General features: G+C 42.9%; 1 protein-coding gene across 2 annotated transcripts in view; it reads right to left on the bottom strand.

The window, feature by feature from the left end:
• LOC147723043 (poly(rC)-binding protein 3-like) overlaps positions 1-12,251 on the bottom strand; it is a 2,582,273-nt gene that overhangs the window by 68,573 nt on the left and 2,501,449 nt on the right. For both annotated transcript variants that reach the window (XM_086965416.1, XM_086965417.1), the window contains 4 exons: positions 8,339-8,471; positions 4,982-5,005; positions 4,849-4,881; positions 4,202-4,318 (listed from right to left, as the gene is read on the bottom strand). In XM_086965416.1, coding sequence (XP_086821542.1) covers positions 4,202-4,318; positions 4,849-4,881; positions 4,982-5,005; positions 8,339-8,419 — 255 coding nt within the window. In that variant the 5' untranslated portion in view covers positions 8,420-8,471. The remainder of the gene's footprint in view (positions 1-4,201; positions 4,319-4,848; positions 4,882-4,981; positions 5,006-8,338; positions 8,472-12,251) is intronic.

Here is a 12,251-nt window from a genome sequence, read left to right as displayed (position 1 = left end):
AAGGTAAGTCACCCCCAACATTGGGAGGCAGCATCCATGGTCGACCGGTGCATGCAGAACTAAAGAAAAAAGAGCAAGAACTGAACTCTGGTGGGTTGTTTTTATGTTTCCATCATCAGACTCTACGCCCACATTAGGAACTGTGGACCTTTAAATCGGGGTGGGGGGGGGGGGGGGGGTAGTGCTGCTCAAAATAAAAGTCACACAAGGTTGTTTCCTTATACATCCTGTTACCGAGTAATAGGGCTCGGAGTCGTATTTATGCATTCCACCTGTGCTGCTTAGGGAGAGATGATGCCCTGAATAGTACTACCTCCGAAATAATGTTCAGTTCTGACATTAGCCCATGCTGCTTGTTTCAGATAGAGCGGGAATGTTAGAGAAAGAGCATAATTGTCAATATTTTGGCCTTCATTGTTTTCCTCTAACAGCAGGGGGTACCCCAGTTTAGGATTTTGAAATGGAGCAACTTATGCCTTGCCTGCTTTAATAGAAAGAATGTGAGCCACTGCTTAAAGCCCACGGTGTCAAAGGGGGATCCACAGTGAGATATGGTGCTGCAGGCTAGATGGACTTGGTCCAAACAAACTCAGTTCAGATCATGTTTCTTTTGAAAAAGCATCTGCCCTTCCAAAATGTGACTGCTCCAGCTCCTGTCCAGTTAGAAACCTTAGTGAAAACTGTGACAAATCCGATCCGAATGGCTCGCCTGATACGATTTCAAATTAGTCAGTTGGTCCTGCACACTTCCACGTCTGCCCCTGTACGCGCTCTCTTGCAAGAAGTTGAACAGGGTTCTCCATGATTAACGTCACTCGGGTGAGCTTCAGCCATCTGGCCGAGTCCAGTCTGTGTATGAATCCCCAGTGCCTACTCTCGGGCCAAGTTTGAGGGCACCTACATTGCCGATGCAGGCCCACCAAAGAAGAAAGTGCAGGTCCCAATCTTTGGGCAGCCTCGCAGCCACTGCCTACTCACAAATATAGAAGAGGTTCTGGAGGATCTCAGTGTTTTAAATGACACCCACCCTACAGAACCGGATGGGAGGCCATATTTGAGGGTGAGAGTTTGTCCGTTGTTGGTGTACCCCATGGAGCTGTGGGTGTTTTATGCTGTACCACAGAGCAGTGGGTCTTTTGATGATGTACCACAGAGCAGTGGGTCTTTTGATGATGTACCACAGAGAAGTGGGTCTTTTGATGCTGTACCACGGAGCAGTGGGTCTTTGATACAATGCAACGGAGCTGTGGGATTTTTTTATGCTGTACCCCGAAGCTTTGGGTCTTTTAATGCTGTACCACGGAGCTGCGGGTCTTTTGATACCATGTCACAAAGCAGTGGGTCTTTGATACAATCCCATGGAGCGGTGTTTTTTTTATGCTGTTTCATGGAGCTGTGGGATTTTTGATGCTGTACCACAGAGCTGTGGGGTTTTGATGCTGTACCACGGAGCCGTGTCATAGATGCTGGTCTTTTGGTGACATTCCCCATGGAACTGTGGGTCCGTTGATGCTGTACCACAGAGCTATGGGACTTTTGAAGTCACACCATGAAGCTGCTTCTATATTTTGCTCAACCAAGAGGCTGCCTCATTGAGGCACTACTATGATCATTATTGTGGTATTTTAATAGTTCAGACTTCACCGCATGGGTAGTGGAGAGCCTCACATAAAATAGCAGATTGTACGGAACTAAGAAGTGGTACACAGAAGACCAGTCTATATTTGTGGAGGAGAATAAACACAAAACTATTAGGAGAAAAGAACAAGTAACAGCTGCCACATTGTAGAATGATGGGTCCATTAATTATCCGCTTTCAGGCGGAGTCTGAATAGGTGACACTTTAGAGCATTACGGAAGGCCAGAAAGTTGTCAAGGGAGGCTGTTCCAAGTTCTGGGACCTTGACAGGTGAACACCCGATTGATCTTTTTGTCATGTGCGCATGCTATCTTGAAGTCAGTTCTGGCATCAAGTGGCAGCCAGTGGAAGTCTCTTAAAATGAATGTAATGCTGCTTGATCTCTTTGCTCCCTTGGACATGCATGCAGTGGATTGTAATATGGCTCTGAGAGGTGCCAAAGAGGTTTTGAGGAGACCCGCCCACATGCGGTTGCCACCACCAAGGTCAGAAAGAACCAGATATTGTACGACTGTCCTGAAATGCTGGTGGGATATTGGGTGTGAGCGTCCTGCGGGGGTAGGGTTGGGAAGAGGAAGTTTTAAGCAGATTGGCAGTGCGGGGTTGTATAGAAACATCCGCGTCAAGTAAACATCTGAGTGATTTCGCGGACAGGACTAATATAGGGAAAATGCATAAAGAGGAGGACGTATGAAGTCAGTACTGTATTGTACTGGTGCATCGGGTTATTTTGAATATAGGAGATAAAACTCTGTTTTAGTTGGGCTTAGTTTAAACAAGAGCAAGTTAACCCAGTTCGATAGTTTTACTAGGAAGTGCTTCAAAGAATCTGTGCCTTGTGAGTTGGAGATCACACAGCCATCATATGCATGCTGATCAATGTCAATACCCTTTTCTTAGAGCTCAGGGGTCCATGCACAAGTTGAATAATAGGGGATAATGTAGAGCCTGGGCCCCCCAAGTTTAATTGTTGTAGAGATTTAAAGTATTCTGAACGAACTAGGATGACAGGAAGGAAGGTTACCTTCCTGCACCTTACCCCCCCCAATTCCCAGTTTGGTGGATAGGATGGAAGAAGGATTTCGAGGTTTATAGTATCAAATGCTGATGAAAGGTCTCGCATGACCAGGAAACAGGGAGCAGCTCTGTCCAGGGTCCTGAGTGGGTTACCCAGTACTGCGAGAGAGCATGTTTCTGTGTTTCATTTTGCAAAGAATTCTGATTGGTGAGCATTTACGAGGTTATATTCAAATATATGTGCAAGACGTATTGAAACCGCCTTCTAATTAAATGTTTCGACAAAGGGTTATTTAGGTACTGGTCTGAGATGTAACTCTAGAGGTCAAGATTGGGATTCTGGGATAGGGGTGAAATCTGACCTGATTTTAGTGAAGAAAGTAATGTGTCTTCTTCCAGTGAATTTTTGAAAATTTAGAATATTTGAGGGGCACAGTCTAGGGCGCATAAAACATTAACTCACAACACACTACTAAAACATAACACAATCATAAATCCCACATACCAGGTCACAAATGTATTAATGGGTTCCTGATATCAGCTTAATAAGTTTGAAATGTAAATGATAGCAACATAAAAGTGCACTGCTGAGATATGTTTATTTGTAAATCCCTAAAACGTCTCCATGTGTGATTGTGTAAACTTTGGCACGTTCACCTAGGGAAGTAAAAACTGCGGGCCAGCCAGGATAGTATTATAACCATTGGGGTACACTTACTAAAGTTTTGAGCAAGTGCTCACGTGGTACTCTATAATTAATGCAAAATGTGGCAAAGATATGAAAAACAATTACATTACCAGGTTGTGTGAACACATAAAGAAATCCTATGAAATACACATTGTTGTGTGTAAATGTCATCACTGCCTTCCCAATTAAACATTATGGGGCATATTATCAAGGGGGTTTATCTCCGCTTTTTTGGCTTTAAAAGCCAAAAAAGCGGAGATAAAATTCTCTCTCTATTACCTAGCTGTCGTTAACACCAGTTAGCGACAGCTAGTAGGAGATAACGACCATCTTGGGCCCCACTTTGCATGTCAGTGATATTTATCACTAATGACATGCAAAGTGGGCGTGCCAAGATGTTAGCGACTGAAAACAGTCACTAACATCGCTATCTCCTATTACCAACTTTTGGAGATATTTGCGCTAAGCGCAAATATCTCCAAAAGCTAACACCTGCCCTGAACAGTTCTTAGCCATGTTATCCAATGGGAGGTGGATAACATGGCTAAGAGCATTATCTCGCTAATGCATGAATATCGCTGACTTTTCAGCGATATTCATGCATTGCGGACGATTTTTATCGCATTTGCGATAAATCTTGGTAATACCAAGGTTTATCTGCGATAAAAATCGCCGCAGCTCAGCGTTAATTTTTTCACGCTAACCAAGCAATAGCGATAATTTTCGCTATTGCTTGGTAATATGCCCCTATGTTTCTAAGCATAGAAAGCAGCAGTAATAGAAAAATTGAGAAGAACCAGGATAAACATTTACATCTGAACATCTGCATATGCGCATCCCCAGGCTGCTTAGCTCACCTCCTCAAACTTTAGTGCAATCATGGAGAAGGCCTTAAATATGGCGTCCGTGGGCCCTGTTATCGTCACAATCCTTTCTGGACAGGAGCCTTCGGAAATGTTGATTCGGGCGCCACTCTGCAGATGGAAATGTTAACAGTTTTAGCAGTGGTTCTTGTACGTGTGTCGTCTCAAAACGTAACGATCAAAGAGATGCACATATTATGGTAGAGTTCAATGTTGGGGATTTTGTATTAACCAATGCGGAGTAGAAGGCAAGTATAGTTTTCCCATCATCACTGAAGTATGTTTTTATATACCCGAACGCCAGTAAAGGCTATGCCAAGTGACGGGTCTCAACTTTGATTTCAGGTTTTTGGTTTTGAACCAGTTCGTTCGCTCACTTGAAATACGTTCACCTCTATTTCCTGATCCAGTTTATCTTGGCACAGAATTCTGCAGAGGCCCTGTTAGTTAAGGCAAGCGCGTTAACACTGCCAGAAAAATTAAGACACCTTTGAATTATTATGATGTGGAATTCTCATATCGGGCCAGCAGATGGCACCCTTGCACCTTCGAGAAGGGATGCAATCCTTTGCAGTCCAGACCAAAGCATGTACCTTCAGAAAGCTGGAACATGAGTCAATACTTTAGCATACCGCGCTTACCTCTTCTCTCATCTTCTTGACGGTCTCACCCTTCTATTAAAGGCACAAAAAACAGAACAAGCAGTTGATTTAGCAACCTTTGAAGTGTGACAGACATACAACTCAAGTATAGGCAGATCAATAATTCACTGACCTTTCCAATAATGCTCCCAACCTCCTGGAAAGGAAAAACAAAAGAACATATATTATGGATAACAAAAACATTGGGTTTTGACAAGGTGATACAATGCCAGTACATCCTTTCATAACAACAATATAGTATTGGGTCAAAAGCAGACTTTGGTATAGACATTAAGGCCTGGATTTACTAGCACTCTCTGTCAGGGTTGTGCTACAAAAGCGACTCAAACCTAGTGCAAAGTGCTGTGTTGGGATTTAATTTCGAACGGAAATCTTTATTTACGTTGGAAAGTTGCCTAACATAACGCTAAGCACTATTTTGCGTCAAGGACCAAACCATGGGAGGTACACGGGCGTTCCAATTAAACTACCCAAGGGTTTTGATGCAAATCTAACATTTGTGTACATGGATTTGCACCAAATAATTACACCTGTTCATAACAGTGGAGCAAGTTTTAAAACTCTCCACATTGTTCCAAGTTTGCATGTGTGCTGCACTGTACAGCACGCACACGAAGTGGGAGAAGTATTAAAGCATAGTTTTTATATTGAAAGGCTCAATGGTGCAAGGGTCTGTGCGCTGGCACGTGAGCATCACAGCAGGGAGCTAGGAAAATAGGGGCATATCTTAGGTAGATATGGCACTGTTCTGATAGATCTCCCCCCTTCATGCAATGCAGTGCAGCAACTTTGATTGCTGTTCTGAGTTGAGATAAGAGTTAGCAAACCTGCCCCGCAATTTATTAACCCCTTCAGCGCGGCGAGAATTTTTGCGCTGTGCTGAAAGTTCTATTGAGCCAGCGGGGCTGTGACGGAGCAGTTCCATCATAAGCACAGCCCACCCGGCGCTCATGACGGAACCGCTCCATCATGAGCACCAAAGGGGTTAATGACTGGCAACATTATCTCATTTCTTGAGCCCCATGGACTCATGGGATCACTGGAACTGGTATATCCAAGGAAAACCTAGGGGCTTGGTGCGTCACTTTTTCCCATATTAAAAGTGATGCGCCGGTGGAGCAAAGGGCTTGTAAATAAACCCCCTGTTCTTTCCACCTTGCCATTATTCTTGTCGGTTCTTGTAAAACCGAATGATTCACTTAGGGTGGGGGTCAATCATTGCTTGCTGGTTAAATAGAAGTTCACAGGCCCACAGTAAGAGTCCACTCTGAGTAGGGAGAGACAAAATATATAGAAAACACATATTTTTTAGTTGATCATCGATCTTGAAAATTCTGCTACTTTTTTGCAGATTTTTAAAATAATGGAAATTATCCACACATTTTCTATAGCTGTCTGAATTTCCAGGCAGAGGGAAAGCATTCAAACGTCAGAAAGGAAGGAGTTTTGACAAGGGAAAAAGAGGTAGAACTGTAGTGGCAGATACTAACATAGACTAGCAACAGCTGCAGGCACTAATTTCAAAAGCAGTTCAGCTGGCTACGGGCCTGGCTGAGCAGTGACCCCCTGCATAGTGGCTCTTTGGGCCATACCCAAGTTACTACTTACTAGTAACTCACTCCCCTAAAACTGAATGTATCCAGCAATTTTGCGCTTTGGGTTTAGAAAAATACAAAGGGACTCGTAATTGAGGTGAGAGTGGAGACAGCATCAGTGATGCAGCAAGTTTACCACTCACCCTAAAGCGCACAATTCATATGGGCAATATTTCTAGGTTTGATTAAAAAAAATGCTATCATTAAGGGGGCAGTATCCTCCTCACACCTTCGGGACCCGGTGCTCCCGCCCTTGCTCTGTTACTAGCTAGGCCCCTGGGTGTCATGGCATGAGGAGAAAGAAATGCTGCTGAGATACGCCTGTGACAGGTGTGGACTCTTAACATTAGGAAGCGGCAAACAGTAGCAGAAGAGATGTGCGAGCGCCGGTGGAAGAGACCCTTCATATTTCAGTGATGTTTTTTCTAAATCCTCAGATATGTTGAAAATAAATAGTGAGTGCAGTCTGGATACTTTTCTCACCACAGCGTTCATGGGGAACAAAGCTGCAGAAGAAAGAGTAAGAGAATGAAGCTAGTGAAAGAAGGGTCATGTGCCCTTGCCCTCCTCTGGCCTGCATACAATTCTAAATTGTACAGCCAGCCACGGGGCATGGGAAGAGTGAATCCTACCATAGCCCTTTACACAGGGGTTTACATGGAATGAAAAAACTGGAGGGTCTCTCAAAGGGGTGTGGCCGATGCAGTTAAGAACATGGCTTAAAAACATTTAACCCCTTCGACGCTGATGACGAGCTGGGCTCGTCATGGCGTAGCCTCCTCGCACGCTGATGACGAGCCCAGCTCGTCACGTAAAGTGCGATTTAGAAAAACTCAGCGCAGGAGCGGAATTCCGCTAGCGCGCATGGAGTTGAGCTACAAATCTGTGCTTAGCATAGTGTGCCGGCCGACTAGTATTTTGCCTCTTCTGTCACTGCATCCAGATTTAAAATGCAACACATACCATTACACCTACAACAAGCCAGGACTATTGGCTTTGTCAATGGTTGTTAACTGTATAGGATAAATAAGCAACAACTATGGCTTCATTGTATATACTATTGAAAATTCTTTGTTGTTAAATGATGAGGCTGTTCAAGAATCATTACGAGTCTCTATGAAATTACATCACAGGCAGTGAAGGGTGGTGCTGCTACAGAGTTAAGATTTTTCCCACGAGGGTGAGGGCAAAGGGAGCCCGATAGGGACCCGTCTCAGCGCCTGCTTTTTAGAACTGCCGGTGCTGAGCACCGGCAGGACCCGGTCCACTTAAAGCCTCGCCTTTACGCAATGCTGTTCATGTTCATGGCATGTAAGAGGAATGTTTCTCTAGTTTACCACATTCAAAACGGTTATAATGCCGACCGTCAGCGAGACAACAGGGTCTTGGTTGTGCCCGAAAGCCTGCTTTTTATGCAATAATGCAACATTACCTTTTTAGTGCAGTTTCCTTTTTGCAAATCTTTAAAATAGGAATAAAAATAGGATGTTCCCCTAATTCTCATTTATTAAAATAAAAAGACGAACATAGCATACGCTATTGTCTGATCCATCTTTCAGTGTGAGACTGTAAGTTTTTTTTATCACCCAACACCATGGTACTCATTTAATTGTACTTGGAAGGATGAGAGGCTGAGTAGACCCATCAGGATTGAAGCTTTCACCCTTTAGGTGACACACAGATCCTCACAGTGCACTCACTCGTACACTGGCTTGTTTGCCAGCCTCTCAGCGTGGCCTGCTGTTTTCCCCCTGTTAGGCTTCTATAGCGCTGCCACCTTGGCCGACATGGCCTCCGTTTTCATCTGGATGGCGCAGTTCAGTCAATGATTCTAATAGATGGAGTGATGATGGTTTGCTCAATGGAAGTCTCACCTTTCCGTGCATCAATAGCCTGATGGTCAGGGTGACGTTGAGCCCGCCCTCGCTCATCTTCCCGTCCTTCATGTTCATCATCACTGCCTCAGTGGTGCAAGAGGAACACTGATTTCCTTCCTGTGGGATCAACCTGTGGAGACAGAACAGACTGTGTTAGGACCTCTCTTTCTGAACTCATGTCAATGATTCAGGGCGAGTAAAAGCACAATTTGACTTTATTTGCTTTTGCAACTGTGCTCATATACTGTAGCATATACATAAAAGAAAACCAAGGGTTCCGAAAATTAATACTTTAAAGAATACATGTTGTTCAAAACTAAACACACAAAACTGTGATAAAAATAATGCCAGATTAAGTCTTAGGCCCTTTGACCCCAGAGGCTACATTCCAAACTATGTTTTTTTCACTCACTATGCCATTCTGGACAGAGACCAGCCATATGCAAATCAGTCTTGGTCCTGCTCCAATAGGATTAGCCCGTGGTAAACTACTAGGCCAGTTCTCTTTCAACCAGAGCAAAAACAACCACGGACCGTTTTGGCGAATGAAGAAATGCTTGAAGTCATTTTAGCCACTGGGGTTTGCTTGGAGCCACATTCCAAGGCAAGTTATTTTGCCCACTATGCTACTATAGTCCAAAACGAAGCAAGACCAATCATTTGGAAGATGCAGTTTACAATTGCACTTTTATTACATATTAAATATGGAAATGTTGCAGGGAGTAGCATTCAAGCCAGTCAAAATGGAAGACAAATAAATCTCCAGTGTATCACTCAGCAAGAAGACATAGTAGATATGGGCATATTGCCAAAGTGTCGTGGTGGCCTTTTTCAGGGCCTCATTTTGAGTGATATGCTATTTCTCCCTCACTACAGAGTTACTGATGCCTTGGTACTTGTAACTATGGTGGTGAGGAAAATCTGGTCCATTATGAGGTGAGTTGGTACTTTGTTCAGATCTGCAGGAGGTCAAGTTTCTTCCAACTTTGTTAGAGGTTTCATAACCTCTTCCTGGAGGCACCCAAGGCTCTCTAACTTCCAAGAGTTCTTCTAGGGCACCCTTGCTAGATATTCAATGGGGAAACATGCTTCTCTGACCCTTCTTCTTTACGGCCGTAGCCAAAGTCCAACCTCACAGGATCTGCAGGTTCCTTCTTCATAGATTACCATTTATTTTCATCCAAGATTTCCCAAACGCCACACCATGCTAGTGTCCCAGACCTATTTGGAGCTACTCCCAAAATCTTACGTACCAGGGATTGGAGACTGCATGGTCTCAATCAATTCCTTTATGCTCAGCAGAAAGTGAGCAACTTCCCTTCCTCTCCTTCTGTCTTCTGAAAGTTAGGCATCTGTTCTGATTGCAGGTGGTGAGAGCCTCAAGAAATAGTAGTAACCGAGCACTGGTTAGTATGGGGTCTGCTGCTGCTTTTTTTTTTTTCAGTGCTTACAGTTACGGAACCCTGGCGAAGGCTTTGCCGAAAAGCCGAAACGCGCGTAGTGCCAATTGTTCTATTGTTATTTTGAATGCACACCATGTAACAAATAGTTATCTGATCTTTTAACATAACTAATAGGATAAAACAACTCACTAGAAGTAATCCAGAACTGATGTATTATATCTGTATTCACTGAGATTTTGTGACAACAGTAATAACCTTTTGTGTATATTTGATGATATCTGTTATACATATATGATGTTTTTTTCATAAAACCATTGATATTTATTGAAAATGTCAGTGTTTTAAAAAATAAGAACAAATATTTAATAAATAGATTTGTTAATATCACCATCATCGTATGTTTCTCTATTAGGCAATTTACTATACCATGTCCATGCTAGGTTTTTTTGCCCACACTTGTATTGTTTATCGCCTCGCCTAGGCTTTTTCTTTCAATAGTATGGGGTTCTTAACATATTCCTGCTAGATTCCCACACTATCCCTTCATAACGGCAGCAGTTCTCCTTGTGACTGGTAAAAGCAATCCCCCCCAAAAGCCTCTTTTATAGGTGCTTTTTATGAAGGAGGGAGACGGTTGCAGCAGTTAGACCTCTACCAGCCTGCCCATGGGATACTATATTAAAATGAGGTGCATTCCTTTCCCAAGCAGTTAAAAGACTTAAACTGTCCCTGTTCCTCAGCTCACTGATGAAGTGGAGCCACCCTGGATGTGAACAGGCCCACTTCAAAAGCAGGCCTACACGATATCTCTGTCCTTGCATAAATAAGACAATTTCAAGGGTGCCTACCGTAGCTTTTATACAGCCATTTGTTGTCCCCTCGCCTCCCCTTATCCCTGAGACAATTGCTGGTTTCTGTTCATGGGATTAACTTTTATCTCCCTTAGAGTAATCGTTCAACCGGTCAGCTGTTCCAGGTGAACAAACCGCTTTTGTTCTCTAGGTAAGACCTGATGAGGGCTGCATCCCTAATCCAAACCAGTTTTAGAATGGGAAATCCAATTACTGTCAATGCAGGACAGAACAACCTGGAAGGCCCAGGTTTTGGAGCTTCTCTGCCAGAGGCACAAGTAATAAACCTTTCTAGAAATACTAGAAATAATCTTTGCAACATTCATATAACAAATCTAATGAGTGAATGAAGAATATATTTAGTAACTAACAGTATACTGCAAACGTGGATCTTTTAGCTTTCTCCTACCCCGAGTAGGGAGAATATATATGTATTCCTTAAGTAAGTAGTCCTTTAAAAATGAGAAAGACTGCTGTGGCCTGTGCATTAAGAAAGCACTTTAAAAATGGGTAAATGTAGAGACATGCCATGCTTTCTCCCTTCTACTCATTAGTCACTCAGGCCCTGTGGGCTCAACTAATGTTCAGCCAGAATTAGACGCAGACTTTGAAACAGAGGGTTTTCATCTAACGTGTATTTGTTTCAGCTTTTGGCATATAGCAGGTCAGGCTGCAGTTTTTCCATATTTTTTAAGTTGCAAATATGGGTGGGGAAAATCAACACTACAGATCACATTGAACATCTGACTTTTATGCCACTCGTGCTACTTTTAGCCAACTTTACATGGCCTGACATAAAGATCAGTTATGCAAATTGGGGTTAACCAATAATGCTCCATTGAGTGGGACCACTGGAAGGATTGTAGCAATCTTCCAGTGGCCTGAGTAAAATAGTCCCAGAAATCTAGCTTCATTTTTTTAATGGGGATAACACACATAGCTGATCCCTGCACTTCTGAAATCAACCCAACTGCATCGATTTAGGAAAGATAACGCTGAATGTAATTGCTTTGTGATGAAATTGTAATATTGTAATTTTTTTGCATTTTCTAGACTATCTTGTAAGTTTCCAATTCCTGCAATGTATCTAATCACTTCTGAGAGCCATTAAAAGTATTTCACACATTAGAGATAGAGAAATAACAGATCCTGTTGTGGAATTAAGTCATTTATTTCAATGGGAAAAACGCAGTTCTTTTTAAAGGTATTCATTAAATGTGCAGTGGCAGAATTGCGGCTATTCATGTGAAATGTCTATTGTCCACTGTAAAATCTACGTTGTTCAATTAAGAACATGATCCAATCAACGTATGGCACCTACACCTGCTGTTTATAAAGTTGGATACGTTCTCAGTCACTACTTTGCTGAAAAACAGATACTTCATTCTAACCTGGGTGCCATGAGGCTCCGAATGGGCTGTAATGCATGACTGAGTCTCCAAGCATCAACTGATGTATTTCTCCCAATTACTTCCTTTAAAGCTTTATGTGACCTCTTCACTTTATAACTCACTTTTGTTTAACCAGGTAGCAAAGCCTGACAGCAGATCAAACTATGTACATTTCAGGAGACTCCTAGAAAAAAAAACCTGTCCAGGATAGCTGTCCATTACAGGTCCTATGCATGGGCAGTGACTGATACATAAATGCTGGGTA

The sequence above is a fragment of the Lissotriton vulgaris genome, chromosome 4_1, assembly GCF_964263255.1.
Source record: "Lissotriton vulgaris chromosome 4_1, aLisVul1.2, whole genome shotgun sequence".
Lineage (NCBI taxonomy): Eukaryota > Metazoa > Chordata > Amphibia > Caudata > Salamandridae > Lissotriton > Lissotriton vulgaris.
Note: the sequence above shows the minus strand (reverse complement) of the source record. Positions and strands in the feature narration are given on the sequence as shown.